The sequence below is a fragment of the Copadichromis virginalis genome, linkage group LG13 (genome assembly GCF_057382275.1).
Source record: "Copadichromis virginalis isolate Kocher_CV1m ecotype Utaka linkage group LG13, C_Virginalis_male_GT1.1, whole genome shotgun sequence".
In the NCBI taxonomy this organism is placed as follows: domain Eukaryota; kingdom Metazoa; phylum Chordata; class Actinopteri; order Cichliformes; family Cichlidae; genus Copadichromis; species Copadichromis virginalis.
Genome location: NC_140630.1, coordinates 22,768,324 through 22,791,869, shown reverse-complemented (window position 1 = coordinate 22,791,869; position 23,546 = coordinate 22,768,324). Strand labels below are relative to the sequence as shown.

At 42.5% G+C, this 23,546-nt stretch overlaps 1 protein-coding gene across 1 annotated transcript in view; it reads left to right on the top strand.

Moving 5' to 3' along the window:
• The first annotated feature begins 200 nt into the window (after positions 1 to 200).
• The window catches only part of LOC146695690 (filamin-A-like), a 53,910-nt gene continuing 30,564 nt past the window's right edge, over positions 201 to 23,546 (top strand). Inside the window, exons 1-25 of the mRNA XM_085478549.1 lie at positions 201 to 218; positions 301 to 438; positions 542 to 644; positions 727 to 774; positions 979 to 1,094; positions 4,655 to 4,792; positions 4,894 to 4,996; positions 5,079 to 5,126; positions 5,331 to 5,441; positions 6,210 to 6,325; positions 9,877 to 10,018; positions 10,116 to 10,148; positions 10,235 to 10,348; positions 10,553 to 10,668; positions 14,223 to 14,364; positions 14,464 to 14,496; positions 14,583 to 14,696; positions 14,901 to 15,016; positions 18,568 to 18,709; positions 18,807 to 18,839; positions 18,926 to 19,039; positions 19,244 to 19,359; positions 22,911 to 23,037; positions 23,135 to 23,167; positions 23,254 to 23,367. Of these exons, the coding sequence (XP_085334675.1) occupies positions 201 to 218; positions 301 to 438; positions 542 to 644; positions 727 to 774; positions 979 to 1,094; positions 4,655 to 4,792; positions 4,894 to 4,996; positions 5,079 to 5,126; positions 5,331 to 5,441; positions 6,210 to 6,325; positions 9,877 to 10,018; positions 10,116 to 10,148; positions 10,235 to 10,348; positions 10,553 to 10,668; positions 14,223 to 14,364; positions 14,464 to 14,496; positions 14,583 to 14,696; positions 14,901 to 15,016; positions 18,568 to 18,709; positions 18,807 to 18,839; positions 18,926 to 19,039; positions 19,244 to 19,359; positions 22,911 to 23,037; positions 23,135 to 23,167; positions 23,254 to 23,367 (2,428 nt within the window). The remainder of the gene's footprint in view (positions 219 to 300; positions 439 to 541; positions 645 to 726; positions 775 to 978; positions 1,095 to 4,654; positions 4,793 to 4,893; positions 4,997 to 5,078; positions 5,127 to 5,330; positions 5,442 to 6,209; positions 6,326 to 9,876; positions 10,019 to 10,115; positions 10,149 to 10,234; positions 10,349 to 10,552; positions 10,669 to 14,222; positions 14,365 to 14,463; positions 14,497 to 14,582; positions 14,697 to 14,900; positions 15,017 to 18,567; positions 18,710 to 18,806; positions 18,840 to 18,925; positions 19,040 to 19,243; positions 19,360 to 22,910; positions 23,038 to 23,134; positions 23,168 to 23,253; positions 23,368 to 23,546) is intronic.

Here is a 23,546-nt window from a genome sequence, read left to right as displayed (position 1 = left end):
AGACATGCTGACGAAGCGGATTTCAAACTCAAGGCTGTCAGTCACGCAGTAGAACATGAGAATAGAGCAGCTGTGAGAGATTTCAACATGAATGAATCAATGGTACGGAAGTGGAGGAAGCAAGAAGAAAGAGTTGAGTAAAGTTTGACTTATCTGGCTGTTTTGTTTCGCTTAATGCGTTTTATAGTCCAGTGCGCCTCATGTATGAAACCAGACCTGTTCATCGACAGTGCGCCTTATGGTCCGAAAAATACAGTGTGTTAAATCTGATTGAACTATAATCCCTTGTCTTCTGCACAGGATGGTGAAGTCAATTCTGTGGATGTCCAGGTTAAGGATAATAGCAACAGCACATACACCTGCACCCCACGTAAGCCTGTGAAGCACACTGTGATGGTCTCCTGGGGAGACGCTAACATCCCTGAGAGTCCATTCAGGGTGAGTATGCACTCACACACTCTCTCACTTTCACTCTGGCATGCAAGGTTTGCCTTTTCTTCTCACTGAAAAGTCTCTTGAGTTTTGGTGTTTGTGCCCACAGATGAATATCAGAGCAGGCTGTCATCCAAACAAGGTGAAGGTCTCTGACCCTGGAGTGGCAAAGACGGGCCTGAAAGCCTTCCAGCCAACATACTTCACTGAAGGCGGGCTCTGCTGCAGATATTCCACTGGACATAGGCGAGCTTGACCTCAGCCAGCTGACAGCCCCTCTTACAACACCCTCAGGCCCAGAGGAGCCCTGCCTGCTGAAGATGCTGCGTAACGCTCACATTGGTGAGTGTCCGTCTGATAAGTGAGAAGTTTGCTAAACAATGAGACTCATCAGAATCCAAATACTTTATTAACCCTTAAGTAAAAGACAGAGGGGGAAAGTAATAAAAGTTAAAGCGTGGAGAAAGAAGCAGGAGCAACTGAAACGGGCTGCATGCACACACAAGAATAAGCGTTGTTAACATCTGTTTTGTCGGTCTGTCTTAGGAATCTCGTTTGTTCCCAGGGAGATTGGTGAGCACCTTGTTAACATCAAGAAGAACGCCCGTCATGTTCCCAGCAGCCCAATTGCTGTTATGATCAAGCAGTCAGGGATTGGTGACGTGTGCGTGTGCGTGGACCGTGGCTGACCAAAGCCAGGACTTTTCAGCCTTGAGAGTTCATCATTGATGCAGGTATATGCTCAGTGAAAGCATAAATACTGTGATATTTTTCTTTTTAAACATTCAAATAGAATATAATATGAGAATTTCGATGTGAAATTTAACCTTTAAGTGACTAGTACTTTGAGAACTGCCATCAATTACACAATGAAGTTCATTTACATACAGGTTATTGTATTAGTAATGCTATATTGTACATAGAGACAGAATATGACATGAAGGGCTACTGACCACAGAAAAGTAAAAGGTAACTGGGCCTAAAGACTAACGGGAGAGAAACACGCTTTCTGTGATTCTATTTGTGTTTTTGTGCTAATCTTGGATATCTTAGGTTGTCTCATTACTGTCATATATGTCCTGTCATTAAAACACTGGCTTCTAACAACTAACAGTGTCTCGAAAATAATTTAATAAATAAACAAATAATATGGATGCATGACTTTTAACTTGTCTATTTTTTAGGCTGAACACTGCTGCTAATGTGACTTAGGTAAATGGTTTCAGGCTCTCCCCTCCTGAGTTTGACAAACGTTCAGGATCAGAAAATGTGTGACTCACAGGTGCTGTAGCGTATGGCCACAGCTTCACTCTGAGCTCCATCTCCATAGAGTGCAGACAGTGATATCTCATACTCCTTAAGACACAGGACAACAGTTTATTGAGATATTGTATTTTTTTTACTTCATAATATGTACCCCAACAATCCAATAGTTCTTCCCCACCTGTCTCAGGTCGCCTCCACTTAGTGAGGTAAGAAACATCATCATCAGCTGCAGCTTCCCAGCGCACTGTCATGTCACTGTCTGAGAAATTAGTTACCCTAAGGTCAGAAGGAGGAGGCACCTTCACTAGAAGATTCGTGCAAATTTGATATATTTGACTTCTCTGTTTTTTTTCTCTCTGAATTATTTTTGAAAAGGAAAAATAATAATTTGAATGTGAAGCAAAACATGTATGGTGCTCGGTAAAGATGACACACCGACCCACTCCTTTTTTGTTTTTGTTTTTTGTTTGAGAAAGTTTGTTTTCATATTAAAGCAGTGTCAGTGACGTCATTCTACCCGACTACCACAGGTAAAGAAAAGCCTGAATCTGTAGATCTTTTTCTTTTGTTTTTGTCTAAAACACAAGAAATAAAAAAGGCAAAAAAGCCAGGGAAACATAGGAAATAATGTTTTGTCAGGCAATGACTTGTTGGCACAAGAAGAGTGGTCGTTGGTAGCCATGACAACAAGGAGGTGTGTTTGTTGCTGGCAGGTAAATGAAAAAAAGCAAAGCAAAGAAAAAAAGTGAGGGGAAGCCCAGGCTACGAGGGGTCATCCCTTGGAATTTTCACTCCAAGATCGCCCGCCTGGACCTCCCCCTAGCAGGTGAACATACAGAGGGAAGTGAGCCGAGGGCTCGAACCCGGGCCTGTATGTTGCTAGCCTGCTAGCCCGCCACATGTGGCCACATGACGGGCGAAGAGAATGGGGCAAATTGTTCTATTTAAAGAGCACTACGCGATCAGCCTTTTCCATTAGCTGGAGACCACACATTTTTGCACTCAAAAATAGCGGCGGGGCCTCAGTCTGTCTGTGGGGCATCGGGTATACCGGCCATTTGCCCGGTGGGCCGATGCTAATTTTGCCTTTTAAATGGCCCAATGTTTTGTTGTTGTATTTGTTGTTGTCTTTTTTTCCTAACTGTGTAAACAGTGAAAGGTGGCGGATTGGACAGATGCTGGCAGACGTGTAAAAATAACTCAGTTGTTTGGTAGTGGCTATGGTGGAGCTTTCACACATTCAGTCAAATTAGCAAGTGGTGGAGGCCAGCAGGTGGATGGGGGAAAGGACTGGAGGTGGAGAGACGCAAGGCGGCCGCCAGTCCGACTGTCAGGTGAAATGAGCTTCAGGTAAGAAGTTATGACCTGCAGTCTATCTGGGTCAAACCAAGTTTAGGTGGAGTTTATTTTCCTTGTGCTAACTTTTTACAGTCAGTTACAATAACTCGTACTGTGTACTAGCTAGCATGATGGAGTTTCTGTACAGTTGGGTGGGTGCTATGATGTTACTGGTGAACTTTATTTTATTCATATGGTTAGTTAGTAGAGCCAACCGTGCCATAAAAAACGGAATCCTCTGGTATTCACAGTTAATATTATGCGTTTTGTATTGAGCTGAAAATAAAAGCGATTTGTCCCGTACTTCAGCTACAATAAAAAAAAGACAAAAAGCTGGAGTTATTCTGTGTCTTTGCTGCACAGCTGCCTCTTCTTCTCTCGTTCTCCCTCTCCTGCTGCTACTTCAATCATGAAACTGATCAATGATCAGCTGATCGGCGTTTCTGCCACAAGTCCCGTCTCTCTTGCTTGTTTATCTCCCGCTTTGCGCCAGAAAGAGGAAACTAGCAGAGGTCGTGTTAAACAGCAGAAGCGCCTTTAAACTTGATAAGCTGTTGTTAGAATTTATTTAATTCGGTGCAATTACTTTTTCATATAGGACCAAGTATGTTTGGATAGCTTTTTCCCCTTGAAAACTGCCGTTTAATATTAGACATTCTTGTCTAATATTAACATTTATTGATCTGAAACGTGTAAGTGTGACAAATATGGAATAAGATACGAAATCAGAAAGGAGGCAAATATTTTTTCACAGCGCTATAGTCTGTAAATGATCTTTTGGCTATAGTAGATCTTTGACTTGTTCCTTTTTTAATTGTTTGTTTAAAATAGTTTTCTCTAGGTTAAGGCGTACGGTCCAGGCCTACAGAGCAGTGGTCTGGCTGTTGGAAAACCCAGTGAACTCACAGTTGATGCCAAGCAAGGAGGAAAAGCTCCTCTGAAAATTATAGCCCAGGTATATCTGGCTTTGTATATGATCACAAATATGTTAAATATATTGTATGTACCGTATTTTTCGGACTATGAGTCGCACTTAAAATCCTTTAATTATCTCTCAAAAATCGACAGTGCGCCTTATGTATGAATTGTGGTTGTGCTTACTGACCTTGAACCGATTTTATGTAATACACGGCGCTTAAAAATCTGTCAAAAAATGTTTTAGTACGACTTTGGTAAGCTACGAAGTCGCACCGCTTGATGGATTGTCGGAGCATTACGGCTACGTAGTCAGGAGCCTGGCGGAGTGATACGTACTGTGCTGCAACATAATATTACTGTATTGTGTGTGGATCATGACCCCAAAATGCCACCTGTTAAGAGACATGCTGACGAAGCGGATTTCAAACTCAAGGCTGTCAGTCACGCAGTAGAACATGAGAATAGAGCAGCTGCGAGAGATTTCAACATGAATGAATCAATGGTACGGAAGTGGAGGAAGCAAGAAGAAAGAGTTGAGTAAAGTTTGACTTATCTGGCTGTTTTGTTTCGCTTAATGCGTTTTATAGTCCAGTGCGCCTCATGTATGAAACCAGACCTGTTCATCGACAGTGCGCCTTATGGTCCGAAAAATACAGTGTGTTAAATCTGATTGAACTATAATCCCTTGTCTTCTGCACAGGATGGTGAAGTCAATTCTGTGGATGTCCAGGTTAAGGATAATAGCAACAGCACATACACCTGCACCCCACGTAAGCCTGTGAAGCACACTGTGATGGTCTCCTGGGGAGACGCTAACATCCCTGAGAGTCCATTCAGGGTGAGTATGCACTCACACACTCTCACTTTCACTCTGGCATGCAAGGTTTGCCTTTTCTTCTCACTGAAAAGTCTCTTGAGTTTTGGTGTTTGTGCCCACAGATGAATATCAGAGCAGGCTGTCATCCAAACAAGGTGAAGGTCTCTGACCCTGGAGTGGCAAAGACGGGCCTGAAAGCCTTCCAGCCAACATACTTCACTGAAGGCGGGCTCTGCTGCAGATATTCCACTGGACATAGGCGAGCTTGACCTCAGCCAGCTGACAGCCCCTCTTACAACACCCTCAGGCCCAGAGGAGCCCTGCCTGCTGAAGATGCTGCGTAACGCTCACATTGGTGAGTGTCCGTCTGATAAGTGAGAAGTTTGCTAAACAATGAGACTCATCAGAATCCAAATACTTTATTAACCCTTAAGTAAAAGACAGAGGGGGAAAGTAATAAAAGTTAAAGCGTGGAGAAAGAAGCAGGAGCAACTGAAACGGGCTGCATGCACACACAAGAATAAGCGTTGTTAACATCTGTTTTGTCGGTCTGTCTTAGGAATCTCGTTTGTTCCCAGGGAGATTGGTGAGCACCTTGTTAACATCAAGAAGAACGCCCGTCATGTTCCCAGCAGCCCAATTGCTGTTATGATCAAGCAGTCAGGGATTGGTGACGTGTGCGTGTGCGTGGACCGTGGCTGACCAAAGCCAGGACTTTTCAGCCTTGAGAGTTCATCATTGATGCAGGTATATGCTCAGTGAAAGCATAAATACTGTGATATTTTTCTTTTTAAACATTCAAATAGAATATTTGTCAGTCTCATCTTGTTATATTAGCCTTCATCTGCTTGAGCCTTTCCACTGAAGGGCCCAGTTAAGTGGGCATTAACACTGAGGACCAGGAGGATGGCACGATGTGTTGCTTTTTGAGGTCTTTTAGCCTGTTTCACTTTGTCACACAGGTTCTATTTAACGGATTTCTTGATTCACAAGTCTGCAATTAATCAGGCCTGAGTGTGTTTAGTAACACTGAACTGAGGTTTCCAAAATTGGTTAATCACAGTTAACCCTTGATTTAACAAGAGGGGCAATTTGTTTTTACACAGGACCAGGGAGGTTTGGATAATCTTTCTCCCTAATCTATGAAATCATCATTTAAAAACTGCATTTTGTATTAACTTGTCTTATCTGTGTCTAATATTAAAATTAGTTTGATGATCTGAAACATGTAAGTGTGATAAATATGCAAAACACTAGGAAATTAGGAAGGGGGCAAACACCTTTTCACATCACTGTAGACGTGATTACAGAATACCTTTTACATCCTGGATTACAATAGGATATCCATCAACGGCAGATACTGGTCTCCATGACACACAGATACTGGAGTGGTCTGACCTGACCACACTCGCACTGCTGTTTTGTCGGTCTGTCTTAGGAATCTCGTTTGTTCCCAGGGAGATTGGTGAGCACCTTGTTAACATCAAGAAGAACGCCCGTCATGTTCCCAGCAGCCCAATTGCTGTTATGATCAAGCAGTCAGGGATTGGTGACGTGTGCGTGGACCGTGGCTGACCAAAGCCAGGACTTTTCAGCCTTGAGAGTTTATCATTGATGCAGGTATATGCTCAGTGAAAGCATAAATACTGTGATATTTTTCTTTTTAAACATTCAAATAGAATATAATATGAGAATTTCGATGTGAAATTTAACCTTTAAGTGACTAGTACTTTGAGAACTGCCATCAATTACACAATGAAGTTCATTTACATATAGGTTATTGTATTAGTAATGCTATATTGTACATAGAGACAGAATATGACATGAAGGGCTACTGACCACAGAAAAGTAAAAGGTAACTGGGCCTAAAGACTAACGGGAGAGAAACACGCTTTCTGTGATTCTATTTGTGTTTTTGTGCTAATCTTGGATATCTTAGGTTGTCTCATTACTGTCATATATGTCCTGTCATTAAAACACTGGCTTCTAACAACTAACAGTGTCTCGAAAATAATTTAATAAATAAACAAATAATATGGATGCATGACTTTTAACTTGTCTATTTTTTAGGCTGAACACTGCTGCTAATGTGACTTAGGTAAATGGTTTCAGGCTCTCCCCTCCTGAGTTTGACAAACGTTCAGGATCAGAAAATGTGTGACTCACAGGTGCTGTAGCGTATGGCCACAGCTTCACTCTGAGCTCCATCTCCATAGAGTGCAGACAGTGATATCTCATACTCCTTAAGACACAGGACAACAGTTTATTGAGATATTGTATTTTTTTTACTTCATAATATGTACCCCAACAATCCAATAGTTCTTCCCCACCTGTCTCAGGTCGCCTCCACTTAGTGAGGTAAGAAACATCATCATCAGCTGCAGCTTCCCAGCGCACTGTCATGTCACTGTCTGAGAAATTAGTTACCCTAAGGTCAGAAGGAGGAGGCACCTTCACTAGAAGATTCGTGCAAATTTGATATATTTGACTTCTCTGTTTTTTTTCTCTCTGAATTATTTTTGAAAAGGAAAAATAATAATTTGAATGTGAAGCAAAACATGTATGGTGCTCGGTAAAGATGACACACCGACCCACTCCTTTTTTGTTTTTGTTTTTTGTTTGAGAAAGTTTGTTTTCATATTAAAGCAGTGTCAGTGACGTCATTCTACCCGACTACCACAGGTAAAGAAAAGCCTGAATCTGTAGATCTTTTTCTTTTGTTTTTGTCTAAAACACAAGAAATAAAAAAGGCAAAAAAGCCAGGGAAACATAGGAAATAATGTTTTGTCAGGCAATGACTTGTTGGCACAAGAAGAGTGGTCGTTGGTAGCCATGACAACAAGGAGGTGTGTTTGTTGCTGGCAGGTAAATGAAAAAAAGCAAAGCAAAGCAAAAAAGTCAGGGGAAGCCCAGGCTACGAGGGGTCATCCCTTGGAATTTTCACTCCAAGATCGCCCGCCTGGACCTCCCCCTAGCAGGTGAACATACAGAGGGAAGTGAGCCGAGGGCTCGAACCCGGGCCTGTATGTTGCTAGCCTGCTAGCCCGCCACATGTGGCCACATGACGGGCGAAGAGAATGGGGCAAATTGTTCTATTTAAAGAGCACTACGCGATCAGCCTTTTCCATTAGCTGGAGACCACACATTTTTGCACTCAAAAATAGCGGCGGGGCCTCAGTCTGTCTGTGGGGCATCGGGTATACCGGCCATTTGCCCGGTGGGCCGATGCTCATTTTGCCTTTTAAATGGCCCAATGTTTTGTTGTTGTTGTTGTCTTTTTTTCCTAACTGTGTAAACAGTGAAAGGTGGCGGATTGGACAGATGCTGGCAGACGTGTAAAAATAACTCAGTTGTTTGGTAGTGGCTATGGTGGAGCTTTCACACATTCAGTCAAATTAGCAAGTGGTGGAGGCCAGCAGGTGGATGGGGGAAAGGACTGGAGGTGGAGAGACGCAAGGCGGCCGCCAGTCCGACTGTCAGGTGAAATGAGCTTCAGGTAAGAAGTTATGACCTGCAGTCTATCTGGGTCAAACCAAGTTTAGGTGGAGTTTATTTTCCTTGTGCTAACTTTTTACAGTCAGTTACAGTAACTCGTACTGTGTACTAGCTAGCATGATGGAGTTTCTGTACAGTTGGGTGGGTGCTATGATGTTACTGGTGAACTTTATTTTATTCATATGGTTAGTTAGTAGAGTTGCCAACCGTGCCATAAAAAACGGAATCCTCTGGTATTCAGAGTTAATATTATGCGTTTTGTATTGAGCTGAAAATAAAAGCGATTTGTCCCATACTTCAGCTACAATAAAAAAAAGACAAAAAGCTGGAGTTATTCTGTGTCTTTGCTGCACAGCTGCCTCTTCTTCTCTCGTTCTCCCTCTCCTGCTGCTACTTCAATCATGAAACTGATCAATGATCAGCTGATCGGCGTTTCTGCCACAAGTCCCGTCTCTCTTGCTTGTTTATCTCCCGCTTTGCGCCAGAAAGAGGAAACTAGCAGAGGTCGTGTTAAACAGCAGAAGCGCCTTTAAACTTGATAAGCTGTTGTTAGAATTTATTTAATTCGGTGCAATTACTTTTTCATATAGGACCAAGTATGTTTGGATAGCTTTTTCCCCTTGAAAACTGCCGTTTAATATTAGACATTCTTGTCTAATATTAACATTTATTGATCTGAAACGTGTAAGTGTGACAAATATGGAATAAGATACGAAATGAGAAAGGAGGCAAATATTTTTTCACAGCGCTATAGTCTGTAAATGATCTTTTGGCTATAGTAGATCTTTGACTTGTTCCTTTTTTAATTGTTTGTTTAAAATAGTTTTCTCTAGGTTAAGGCGTACGGTCCAGGCCTACAGAGCAGTGGTCTGGCTGTTGGAAAACCCAGTGAACTCACAGTTGATGCCAAGCAAGGAGGAAAAGCTCCTCTGAAAATTATAGCCCAGGTATATCTGGCTTTGTATATGATCACAAATATGTTAAATATATTGTATGTACCGTATTTTTCGGACTATGAGTCGCACTTAAAATCCTTTAATTATCTCTCAAAAATCGACAGTGCGCCTTATGTATGAATTGTGGTTGTGCTTACTGACCTTGAACCGATTTTATGTAATACACGGCGCTTAAAAATCTGTCAAAAAATGTTTTAGTACGACTTTGGTAAGCTACGAAGTCGCACCGCTTGATGGATTGTCGGAGCATTACGGCTACGTAGTCAGGAGCCTGGCGGAGTGATACGTACTGTGCTGCAACATAATATTACTGTATTGTGTGTGGATCATGACCCCAAAATGCCACCTGTTAAGAGACATGCTGACGAAGCGGATTTCAAACTCAAGGCTGTCAGTCACGCAGTAGAACATGAGAATAGAGCAGCTGCGAGAGATTTCAACATGAATGAATCAATGGTACGGAAGTGGAAGAAGCAAGAAGAAAGAGTTGAGTAAAGTTTGACTTATCTGGCTGTTTTGTTTCGCTTAATGCGTTTTATAGTCCAGTGCGCCTCATGTATGAAACCAGACCTGTTCATCGACAGTGCGCCTTATGGTCCGAAAAATACAGTGTGTTAAATCTGATTGAACTATAATCCCTTGTCTTCTGCACAGGATGGTGAAGTCAATTCTGTGGATGTCCAGGTTAAGGATAATAGCAACAGCACATACACCTGCACCCCACGTAAGCCTGTGAAGCACACTGTGATGGTCTCCTGGGGAGACGCTAACATCCCTGAGAGTCCATTCAGGGGGAGTATGCACTCACACACTCTCACTTTCACTCTGGCATGCAAGGTTTGCCTTTTCTTCTCACTGAAAAGTCTCTTGAGTTTTGGTGTTTGTGCCCACAGATGAATATCAGAGCAGGCTGTCATCCAAACAAGGTGAAGGTCTCTGACCCTGGAGTGGCAAAGACGGGCCTGAAAGCCTTCCAGCCAACATACTTCACTGAAGGCGGGCTCTGCTGCAGATATTCCACTGGACATAGGCGAGCTTGACCTCAGCCAGCTGACAGCCCCTCTTACAACACCCTCAGGCCCAGAGGAGCCCTGCCTGCTGAAGATGCTGCGTAACGCTCACATTGGTGAGTGTCCGTCTGATAAGTGAGAAGTTTGCTAAACAATGAGACTCATCAGAATCCAAATACTTTATTAACCCTTAAGTAAAAGACAGAGGGGGAAAGTAATAAAAGTTAAAGCGTGGAGAAAGAAGCAGGAGCAACTGAAACGGGCTGCATGCACACACAAGAATAAGCGTTGTTAACATCTGTTTTGTCGGTCTGTCTTAGGAATCTCGTTTGTTCCCAGGGAGATTGGTGAGCACCTTGTTAACATCAAGAAGAACGCCCGTCATGTTCCCAGCAGCCCAATTGCTGTTATGATCAAGCAGTCAGGGATTGGTGACGTGTGCGTGTGCGTGGACCGTGGCTGACCAAAGCCAGGACTTTTCAGCCTTGAGAGTTCATCATTGATGCAGGTATATGCTCAGTGAAAGCATAAATACTGTGATATTTTTCTTTTTAAACATTCAAATAGAATATAATATGAGAATTTCGATGTGAAATTTAACCTTTAAGTGACTAGTACTTTGAGAACTGCCATCAATTACACAATGAAGTTCATTTACATACAGGTTATTGTATTAGTAATGCTATATTGTACATAGAGACAGAATATGACATGAAGGGCTACTGACCACAGAAAAGTAAAAGGTAACTGGGCCTAAAGACTAACGGGAGAGAAACACGCTTTCTGTGATTCTATTTGTGTTTTTGTGCTAATCTTGGATATCTTAGGTTGTCTCATTACTGTCATATATGTCCTGTCATTAAAACACTGGCTTCTAACAACTAACAGTGTCTCGAAAATAATTTAATAAATAAACAAATAATATGGATGCATGACTTTTAACTTGTCTATTTTTTAGGCTGAACACTGCTGCTAATGTGACTTAGGTAAATGGTTTCAGGCTCTCCCCTCCTGAGTTTGACAAACGTTCAGGATCAGAAAATGTGTGACTCACAGGTGCTGTAGCGTATGGCCACAGCTTCACTCTGAGCTCCATCTCCATAGAGTGCAGACAGTGATATCTCATACTCCTTAAGACACAGGACAACAGTTTATTGAGATATTGTATTTTTTTTACTTCATAATATGTACCCCAACAATCCAATAGTTCTTCCCCACCTGTCTCAGGTCGCCTCCACTTAGTGAGGTAAGAAACATCATCATCAGCTGCAGCTTCCCAGCGCACTGTCATGTCACTGTCTGAGAAATTAGTTACCCTAAGGTCAGAAGGAGGAGGCACCTTCACTAGAAGATTCGTGCAAATTTGATATATTTGACTTCTCTGTTTTTTTTCTCTCTGAATTATTTTTGAAAAGGAAAAATAATAATTTGAATGTGAAGCAAAACATGTATGGTGCTCGGTAAAGATGACACACCGACCCACTCCTTTTTTGTTTTTGTTTTTTGTTTGAGAAAGTTTGTTTTCATATTAAAGCAGTGTCAGTGACGTCATTCTACCCGACTACCACAGGTAAAGAAAAGCCTGAATCTGTAGATCTTTTTCTTTTGTTTTTGTCTAAAACACAAGAAATAAAAAAGGCAAAAAAGCCAGGGAAACATAGGAAATAATGTTTTGTCAGGCAATGACTTGTTGGCACAAGAAGAGTGGTCGTTGGTAGCCATGACAACAAGGAGGTGTGTTTGTTGCTGGCAGGTAAATGAAAAAAAGCAAAGCAAAGAAAAAAAGTCAGGGGAAGCCCAGGCTACGAGGGGTCATCCCTTGGAATTTTCACTCCAAGATCGCCCGCCTGGACCTCCCCCTAGCAGGTGAACATACAGAGGGAAGTGAGCCGAGGGCTCGAGCCCGGGCCTGTATGTTGCTAGCCTGCTAGCCCGCCACATGTGGCCACATGACGGGCGAAGAGAATGGGGCAAATTGTTCTATTTAAAGAGCACTACGCGATCAGCCTTTTCCATTAGCTGGAGACCACACATTTTTGCACTCAAAAATAGCGGCGGGGCCTCAGTCTGTCTGTGGGGCATCGGGTATACCGGCCATTTGCCCGGTGGGCCGATGCTAATTTTGCCTTTTAAATGGCCCAATGTTTTGTTGTTGTTGTCTTTTTTTCCTAACTGTGTAAACAGTGAAAGGTGGCGGATTGGACAGATGCTGGCAGACGTGTAAAAAGAACTCAGTTGTTTGGTAGTGGCTATGGTGGAGCTTTCACACATTCAGTCAAATTAGCAAGTGGTGGAGGCCAGCAGGTGGATGGGGGAAAGGACTGGAGGTGGAGAGACGCAAGGCGGCCGCCAGTCCGACTGTCAGGTGAAATGAGCTTCAGGTAAGAAGTTATGACCTGCAGTCTATCTGGGTCAAACCAAGTTTAGGTGGAGTTTATTTTCCTTGTGCTAACTTTTTACAGTCAGTTACAATAACTCGTACTGTGTACTAGCTAGCATGATGGAGTTTCTGTACAGTTGGGTGGGTGCTATGATGTTACTGGTGAACTTTATTTTATTCATATGGTTAGTTAGTAGAGTTGCCAACCGTGCCATAAAAAACGGAATCCTCTGGTATTCAGAGTTAATATTATGCGTTTTGTATTGAGCTGAAAATAAAAGCGATTTGTCCCATACTTCAGCTACAATAAAAAAAAGACAAAAAGCTGGAGTTATTCTGTGTCTTTGCTGCACAGCTGCCTCTTCTTCTCTCGTTCTCCCTCTCCTGCTGCTACTTCAATCATGAAACTGATCAATGATCAGCTGATCGGCGTTTCTGCCACAAGTCCCGTCTCTCTTGCTTGTTTATCTCCCGCTTTGCGCCAGAAAGAGGAAACTAGCAGAGGTCGTGTTAAACAGCAGAAGCGCCTTTAAACTTGATAAGCTGTTGTTAGAATTTATTTAATTCGGTGCAATTACTTTTTCATATAGGACCAAGTATGTTTGGATAGCTTTTTCCCCTTGAAAACTGCCGTTTAATATTAGACGTTCTTGTCTAATATTAACATTTATTGATCTGAAACGTGTAAGTGTGACAAATATGGAATAAGATACGAAATGAGAAAGGAGGCAAATATTTTTTCACAGCGCTATAGTCTGTAAATGATCTTTTGGCTATAGTAGATCTTTGACTTGTTCCTTTTTTAATTGTTTGTTTAAAATAGTTTTCTCTAGGTTAAGGCGTACGGTCCAGGCCTACAGAGCAGTGGTCTGGCTGTTGGAAAACCCAGTGAACTCACAGTTGATGCCAAGCAAGGAGGAAAAGCTCCTCTGAAAATTATAGCCCAGGTATATCTGGCTTTGTATATGATCACAAATATGTTAAATATATTGTATGTACCGTATTTTTCGGACTATGAGTCGCACTTAAAATCCTTTAATTATCTCTCAAAAATCGACAGTGCGCCTTATGTATGAATTGTGGTTGTGCTTACTGACCTTGAACCGATTTTATGTAATACACGGCGCTTAAAAATCTGTCAAAAAATGTTTTAGTAGGACTTTGGTAAGCTACGAAGTCGCACCGCTTGATGGATTGTCGGAGCATTACGGCTACGTAGTCAGGAGCCTGGCGGAGTGATACGTACTGTGCTGCAACATAATATTACTGTATTGTGTGTGGATCATGACCCCAAAATGCCACCTGTTAAGAGACATGCTGAGGAAGCGGATTTCAAACTCAAGGCTGTCAGTCACGCAGTAGAACATGAGAATAGAGCAGCTGCGAGAGATTTCAACATGAATGAATCAATGGTACGGAAGTGGAGGAAGCAAGAAGAAAGAGTTGAGTAAAGTTTGACTTATCTGGCTGTTTTGTTTCGCTTAATGCGTTTTATAGTCCAGTGCGCCTCATGTATGAAACCAGACCTGTTCATCGACAGTGCGCCTTATGGTCCGAAAAATACAGTGTGTTAAATCTGATTGAACTATAATCCCTTGTCTTCTGCACAGGATGGTGAAGTCAATTCTGTGGATGTCCAGGTTAAGGATAATAGCAACAGCACATACACCTGCACCCCACGTAAGCCTGTGAAGCACACTGTGATGGTCTCCTGGGGAGACGCTAACATCCCTGAGAGTCCATTCAGGGGGAGTATGCACTCACACACTCTCTCACTTTCACTCTGGCATGCAAGGTTTGCCTTTTCTTCTCACTGAAAAGTCTCTTGAGTTTTGGTGTTTGTGCCCACAGATGAATATCAGAGCAGGCTGTCATCCAAACAAGGTGAAGGTCTCTGACCCTGGAGTGGCAAAGACGGGCCTGAAAGCCTTCCAGCCAACATACTTCACTGAAGGCGGGCTCTGCTGCAGATATTCCACTGGACATAGGCGAGCTTGACCTCAGCCAGCTGACAGCCCCTCTTACAACACCCTCAGGCCCAGAGGAGCCCTGCCTGCTGAAGATGCTGCGTAACGCTCACATTGGTGAGTGTCCGTCTGATAAGTGAGAAGTTTGCTAAACAATGAGACTCATCAGAATCCAAATACTTTATTAACCCTTAAGTAAAAGACAGAGGGGGAAAGTAATAAAAGTTAAAGCGTGGAGAAAGAAGCAGGAGCAACTGAAACGGGCTGCATGCACACACAAGAATAAGCGTTGTTAACATCTGTTTTGTCGGTCTGTCTTAGGAATCTCGTTTGTTCCCAGGGAGATTGGTGAGCACCTTGTTAACATCAAGAAGAACGCCCGTCATGTTCCCAGCAGCCCAATTGCTGTTATGATCAAGCAGTCAGGGATTGGTGACGTGTGCGTGGACCGTGGCTGACCAAAGCCAGGACTTTTCAGCCTTGAGAGTTTATCATTGATGCAGGTATATGCTCAGTGAAAGCATAAATACTGTGATATTTTTCTTTTTAAACATTCAAATAGAATATAATATGAGAATTTCGATGTGAAATTTAACCTTTAAGTGACTAGTACTTTGAGAACTGCCATCAATTACACAATGAAGTTCATTTACATATAGGTTATTGTATTAGTAATGCTATATTGTACATAGAGACAGAATATGACATGAAGGGCTACTGACCACAGAAAAGTAAAAGGTAACTGGGCCTAAAGACTAACGGGAGAGAAACACGCTTTCTGTGATTCTATTTGTGTTTTTGTGCTAATCTTGGATATCTTAGGTTGTCTCATTACTGTCATATATGTCCTGTCATTAAAACACTGGCTTCTAACAACTAACAGTGTCTCGAAAATAATTTAATAAATAAACAAATAATATGGATGCATGACTTTTAACTTGTCTATTTTTTAGGCTGAACACTGCTGCTAATGTGACTTAGGTAAATGGTTTCAGGCTCTCCCCTCCTGAGTTTGACAAACGTTCAGGATCAGAAAATGTGTGACTCACAGGTGCTGTAGCGTATGGCCACAGCTTCACTCTGAGCTCCATCTCCATAGAGTGCAGACAGTGATATCTCATACTCCTTAAGACACAGGACAACAGTTTATTGAGATATTGTATTTTTTTTACTTCATAATATGTACCCCAACAATCCAATAGTTCTTCCCCACCTGTCTCAGGTCGCCTCCACTTAGTGAGGTAAGAAACATCATCATCAGCTGCAGCTTCCCAGCGCACTGTCATGTCACTGTCTGAGAAATTAGTTACCCTAAGGTCAGAAGGAGGAGGCACCTTCACTAGAAGATTCGTGCAAATTTGATATATTTGACTTCTCTGTTTTTTTTCTCTCTGAATTATTTTTGAAAAGGAAAAATAATAATTTGAATGTGAAGCAAAACATGTATGGTGCTCGGTAAAGATGACACACCGACCCACTCCTTTTTTGTTTTTGTTTTTTGTTTGAGAAAGTTTGTTTTCATATTAAAGCAGTGTCAGTGACGTCATTCTACCCGACTACCACAGGTAAAGAAAAGCCTGAATCTGTAGATCTTTTTCTTTTGTTTTTGTCTAAAACACAAGAAATAAAAAAGGCAAAAAAGCCAGGGAAACATAGGAAATAATGTTTTGTCAGGCAATGACTTGTTGGCACAAGAAGAGTGGTCGTTGGTAGCCATGACAACAAGGAGGTGTGTTTGTTGCTGGCAGGTAAATGAAAAAAAGCAAAGCAAAGAAAAAAAGTGAGGGGAAGCCCAGGCTACGAGGGGTCATCCCTTGGAATTTTCACTCCAAGATCGCCCGCCTGGACCTCCCCCTAGCAGGTGAACATACAGAGGGAAGTGAGCCGAGGGCTCGAACCCGGGCCTGTATGTTGCTAGCCTGCTAGCCCGCCACATGTGGCCACATGACGGGCGAAGAGAATGGGGCAAATTGTTCTATTTAAAGAGCACTACGCGATCAGCCTTTTCCATTAGCTGGAGACCACACATTTTTGCACTCAAAAATAGCGGCGGGGCCTCAGTCTGTCTGTGGGGCATCGGGTATACCGGCCATTTGCCCGGTGGGCCGATGCTCATTTTGCCTTTTAAATGGCCCAATGTTTTGTTGTTGTTGTTGTCTTTTTTTCCTAACTGTGTAAACAGTGAAAGGTGGCGGATTGGACAGATGCTGGCAGACGTGTAAAAAGAACTCAGTTGTTTGGTAGTGGCTATGGTGGAGCTTTCACACATTCAGTCAAATTAGCAAGTGGTGGAGGCCAGCAGGTGGATGGGGGAAAGGACTGGAGGTGGAGAGACGCAAGGCGGCCGCCAGTCCGACTGTCAGGTGAAATGAGCTTCAGGTAAGAAGTTATGACCTGCAGTCTATCTGGGTCAAACCAAGTTTAGGTGGAGTTTATTTTCCTTGTGCTAACTTTTTACAGTCAGTTACAGTAACTCGTACTGTGTACTAGCTAGCATGATGGAGTTTCTGTACAGTTGGGTGGGTGCTATGATGTTACTGGTGAACTTTATTTTATTCATATGGTTAGTTAGTAGAGTTGCCAACCGTGCCATAAAAAACGGAATCCTCTGGTATTCAGAGTTAATATTATGCGTTTTGTATTGAGCTGAAAATAAAAGCGATTTGTCCCGTACTTCAGCTACAATAAAAAAAAGACAAAAAGCTGGAGTTATTCTGTGTCTTTGCTGCACAGCTGCCTCTTCTTCTCTCGTTCTCCCTCTCCTGCTGCTACTTCAATCATGAAACTGATCAATGATCAGCTGATCGGCGTTTCTGCCACAAGTCCCGTCTCTCTTGCTTGTTTATCTCCCGCTTTGCGCCAGAAAGAGGAAACTAGCAGAGGTCGTGTTAAACAGCAGAAGCGCCTTTAAACTTGATAAGCTGTTGTTAGAATTTATTTAATTCGGTGCAATTACTTTTTCATATAGGACCAAGTATGTTTGGATAGCTTTTTCCCCTTGAAAACTGCCGTTTAATATTAGACATTCTTGTCTAATATTAACATTTATTGATCTGAAACGTGTAAGTGTGACAAATATGGAATAAGATACGAAATGAGAAAGGAGGCAAATATTTTTTCACAGCGCTATAGTCTGTAAATGATCTTTTGGCTATAGTAGATCTTTGACTTGTTCCTTTTTTAATTGTTTGTTTAAAATAGTTTTCTCTAGGTTAAGGCGTACGGTCCAGGCCTACAGAGCAGTGGTCTGGCTGTTGGAAAACCCAGTGAACTCACAGTTGATGCCAAGCAAGGAGGAAAAGCTCCTCTGAAAATTATAGCCCAGGTATATCTGGCTTTGTATATGATCACAAATATGTTAAATATATTGTATGTACCGTATTTTTCGGACTATGAGTCGCACTTAAAATCCTTTAATTATCTCTCAAAAATCGACAGTGCGCCTTATGTATGAATTGTGGTTGTGCTTACTGACCTTGAACCGATTTTATGTAATACACGGCGCTTAAAAATCTGTCAAAAAATGTTTTAGTAGGACTTTGGTAAGCTACGAAGTCGCACCGCTTGATGGATTGTCGGAGCATTACGGCTACGTAGTCAGGAGCCTGGCGGAGTGATACGTACTGTGCTGCAACATAATATTACTGTATTGTGTGTGGATCATGACCCCAAAATGCCACCTGTTAAGAGACATGCTGAGGAAGCGGATTTCAAACTCAAGGCTGTCAGTCACGCAGTAGAACATGAGAATAGAGCAGCTGCGAGAGATTTCAACATGAATGAATCAATGGTACGGAAGTGGAGGAAGCAAGAAGAAAGAGTTGAGTAAAGTTTGACTTATCTGGCTGTTTTGTTTCGCTTAATGCGTTTTATAGTCCAGTGCGCCTCATGTATGAAACCAGACCTGTTCATCGACAGTGCGCCTTATGGTCCGAAAAATACAGTGTGTTAAATCTGATTGAACTATAATCCCTTGTCTTCTGCACAGGATGGTGAAGTCAATTCTGTGGATGTCCAGGTTAAGGATAATAGCAACAGCACATACACCTGCACCCCACGTAAGCCTGTGAAGCACACTGTGATGGTCTCCTGGGGAGACGCTAACATCCCTGAGAGTCCATTCAGGGGGAGTATGCACTCACACACTCTCACTTTCACTCTGGCATGCAAGGTTTGCCTTTTCTTCTCACTGAAAAGTCTCTTGAGTTTTGGTGTTTGTGCCCACAGATGAATATCAGAGCAGGCTGTCATCCAAACAAGGTGAAGGTCTCTGACCCTGGAGTGGCAAAGACGGGCCTGAAAGCCTTCCAGCCAACATACTTCACTGAAGGCGGGCTCTGCTGCAGATATTCCACTGGACATAGGCGAGCTTGACCTCAGCCAGCTGACAGCCCCTCTTACAACACCCTCAGGCCCAGAGGAGCCCTGCCTGCTGAAGATGCTGCGTAACGCTCACATTGGTGAGTGTCCGTCTGATAAGTGAGAAGTTTGCTAAACAATGAGACTCATCAGAATCCAAATACTTTATTAACCCTTAAGTAAAAGACAGAGGGGGAAAGTAATAAAAGTTAAAGCGTGGAGAAAGAAGCAGGAGCAACTGAAACGGGCTGCATGCACACACAAGAATAAGCGTTGTTAACATCTGTTTTGTCGGTCTGTCTTAGGAATCTCGTTTGTTCCCAGGGAGATTGGTGAGCACCTTGTTAACATCAAGAAGAACGCCCGTCATGTTCCCAGCAGCCCAATTGCTGTTATGATCAAGCAGTCAGGGATTGGTGACGTGTGCGTGGACCGTGGCTGACCAAAGCCAGGACTTTTCAGCCTTGAGAGTTTATCATTGATGCAGGTATATGCTCAGTGAAAGCATAAATACTGTGATATTTTTCTTTTTAAACATTCAAATAGAATATAATATGAGAATTTCGATGTGAAATTTAACCTTTAAGTGACTAGTACTTTGAGAACTGCCATCAATTACACAATGAAGTTCATTTACATATAGGTTATTGTATTAGTAATGCTATATTGTACATAGAGACAGAATATGACATGAAGGGCTACTGACCACAGAAAAGTAAAAGGTAACTGGGCCTAAAGACTAACGGGAGAGAAACACGCTTTCTGTGATTCTATTTGTGTTTTTGTGCTAATCTTGGATATCTTAGGTTGTCTCATTACTGTCATATATGTCCTGTCATTAAAACACTGGCTTCTAACAACTAACAGTGTCTCGAAAATAATTTAATAAATAAACAAATAATATGGATGCATGACTTTTAACTTGTCTATTTTTTAGGCTGAACACTGCTGCTAATGTGACTTAGGTAAATGGTTTCAGGCTCTCCCCTCCTGAGTTTGACAAACGTTCAGGATCAGAAAATGTGTGACTCACAGGTGCTGTAGCGTATGGCCACAGCTTCACTCTGAGCTCCATCTCCATAGAGTGCAGACAGTGATATCTCATACTCCTTAAGACACAGGACAACAGTTTATTGAGATATTGTATTTTTTTTACTTCATAATATGTACCCCAACAATCCAATAGTTCTTCCCCACCTGTCTCAGGTCGCCTCCACTTAGTGAGGTAAGAAACATCATCATCAGCTGCAGCTTCCCAGCGCACTGTCATGTCACTGTCTGAGAAATTAGTTACCCTAAGGTCAGAAGGAGGAGGCACCTTCACTAGAAGATTCGTGCAAATTTGATATATTTGACTTCTCTGTTTTTTTTCTCTCTGAATTATTTTTGAAAAGGAAAAATAATAATTTGAATGTGAAGCAAAACATGTATGGTGCTCGGTAAAGATGACACACCGACCCACTCCTTTTTTGTTTTTGTTTTTTGTTTGAGAAAGTTTGTTTTCATATTAAAGCAGTGTCAGTGACGTCATTCTACCCGACTACCACAGGTAAAGAAAAGCCTGAATCTGTAGATCTTTTTCTTTTGTTTTTGTCTAAAACACAAGAAATAAAAAAGGCAAAAAAGCCAGGGAAACATAGGAAATAATGTTTTGTCAGGCAATGACTTGTTGGCACAAGAAGAGTGGTCGTTGGTAGCCATGACAACAAGGAGGTGTGTTTGTTGCTGGCAGGTAAATGAAAAAAAGCAAAGCAAAGCAAAAAAGTCAGGGGAAGCCCAGGCTACGAGGGGTCATCCCTTGGAATTTTCACTCCAAGATCGCCCGCCTGGACCTCCCCCTAGCAGGTGAACATACAGAGGGAAGTGAGCCGAGGGCTCGAACCCGGGCCAGTATGTTGCTAGCCTGCTAGCCCGCCACATGTGGCCACATGACGGGCGAAGAGAATGGGGCAAATTGTTCTATTTAAAGAGCACTACGCGATCAGCCTTTTCCATTAGCTGGAGACCACACATTTTTGCACTCAAAAATAGCGGCGGGGCCTCAGTCTGTCTGTGGGGCATCGGGTATACCGGCCATTTGCCCGGTGGGCCGATGCTCATTTTGCCTTTTAAATGGCCCAATGTTTTGTTGTTGTTGTTGTCTTTTTTTCCTAACTGTGTAAACAGTGAAAGGTGGCGGATTGGACAGATGCTGGCAGACGTGTAAAAATAACTCAGTTGTTTGGTAGTGGCTATGGTGGAGCTTTCACACATTCAGTCAAATTAGCAAGTGGTGGAGGCCAGCAGGTGGATGGGGGAAAGGACTGGAGGTGGAGAGACGCAAGGCGGCCGCCAGTCCGACTGTCAGGTGAAATGAGCTTCAGGTAAGAAGTTATGACCTGCAGTCTATCTGGGTCAAACCAAGTTTAGGTGGAGTTTATTTTCCTTGTGCTAACTTTTTACAGTCAGTTACAGTAACTCGTACTGTGTACTAGCTAGCATGATGGAGTTTCTGTACAGTTGGGTGGGTGCTATGATGTTACTGGTGAACTTTATTTTATTCATATGGTTAGTTAGTAGAGTTGCCAACCGTGCCATAAAAAACGGAATCCTCTGGTATTCAGAGTTAATATTATGCGTTTTGTATTGAGCTGAAAATAAAAGCGATTTGTCCCATACTTCAGCTACAATAAAAAAAAGACAAAAAGCTGGAGTTATTCTGTGTCTTTGCTGCACAGCTGCCTCTTCTTCTCTCGTTCTCCCTCTCCTGCTGCTACTTCAATCATGAAACTGATCAATGATCAGCTGATCGGCGTTTCTGCCACAAGTCCCGTCTCTCTTGCTTGTTTATCTCCCGCTTTGCGCCAGAAAGAGGAAACTAGCAGAGGTCGTGTTAAACAGCAGAAGCGCCTTTAAACTTGATAAGCTGTTGTTAGAATTTATTTAATTCGGTGCAATTACTTTTTCATATAGGACCAAGTATGTTTGGATAGCTTTTTCCCCTTGAAAACTGCCGTTTAATATTAGACATTCTTGTCTAATATTAACATTTATTGATCTGAAACGTGTAAGTGTGACAAATATGGAATAAGATACGAAATGAGAAAGGAGGCAAATATTTTTTCACAGCGCTATAGTCTGTAAATGATCTTTTGGCTATAGTAGATCTTTGACTTGTTCCTTTTTTAATTGTTTGTTTAAAATAGTTTTCTCTAGGTTAAGGCGTACGGTCCAGGCCTACAGAGCAGTGGTCTGGCTGTTGGAAAACCCAGTGAACTCACAGTTGATGCCAAGCAAGGAGGAAAAGCTCCTCTGAAAATTATAGCCCAGGTATATCTGGCTTTGTATATGATCACAAATATGTTAAATATATTGTATGTACCGTATTTTTCGGACTATGAGTCGCACTTAAAATCCTTTAATTATCTCTCAAAAATCGACAGTGCGCCTTATGTATGAATTGTGGTTGTGCTTACTGACCTTGAACCGATTTTATGTAATACACGGCGCTTAAAAATCTGTCAAAAAATGTTTTAGTAGGACTTTGGTAAGCTACGAAGTCGCACCGCTTGATGGATTGTCGGAGCATTACGGCTACGTAGTCAGGAGCCTGGCGGAGTGATACGTACTGTGCTGCAACATAATATTACTGTATTGTGTGTGGATCATGACCCCAAAATGCCACCTGTTAAGAGACATGCTGAGGAAGCGGATTTCAAACTCAAGGCTGTCAGTCACGCAGTAGAACATGAGAATAGAGCAGCTGCGAGAGATTTCAACATGAATGAATCAATGGTACGGAAGTGGAGGAAGCAAGAAGAAAGAGTTGAGTAAAGTTTGACTTATCTGGCTGTTTTGTTTCGCTTAATGCGTTTTATAGTCCAGTGCGCCTCATGTATGAAACCAGACCTGTTCATCGACAGTGTGCCTTATGGTCCGAAAAATACAGTGTGTTAAATCTGATTGAACTATAATCCCTTGTCTTCTGCACAGGATGGTGAAGTCAATTCTGTGGATGTCCAGGTTAAGGATAATAGCAACAGCACATACACCTGCACCCCACACACTGTGATGGTCTCCTGGGGAGACGCTAACATCCCTGAGAGTCCATTCAGGGGGAGTATGCACTCACACACTCTCACTTTCACTCTGGCATGCAAGGTTTGCCTTTTCTTCTCACTGAAAAGTCTCTTGAGTTTTGGTGTTTGTGCCCACAGATGAATATCAGAGCAGGCTGTCATCCAAACAAGGTGAAGGTCTCTGACCCTGGAGTGGCAAAGACGGGCCTGAAAGCCTTCCAGCCAACATACTTCACTGAAGGCGGGCTCTGCTGCAGATATTCCACTGGACATAGGCGAGCTTGACCTCAGCCAGCTGACAGCCCCTCTTACAACACCCTCAGGCCCAGAGGAGCCCTGCCTGCTGAAGATGCTGCGTAACGCTCACATTGGTGAGTGTCCGTCTGATAAGTGAGAAGTTTGCTAAACAATGAGACTCATCAGAATCCAAATACTTTATTAACCCTTAAGTAAAAGACAGAGGGGGAAAGTAATAAAAGTTAAAGCGTGGAGAAAGAAGCAGGAGCAACTGAAACGGGCTGCATGCACACACAAGAATAAGCGTTGTTAA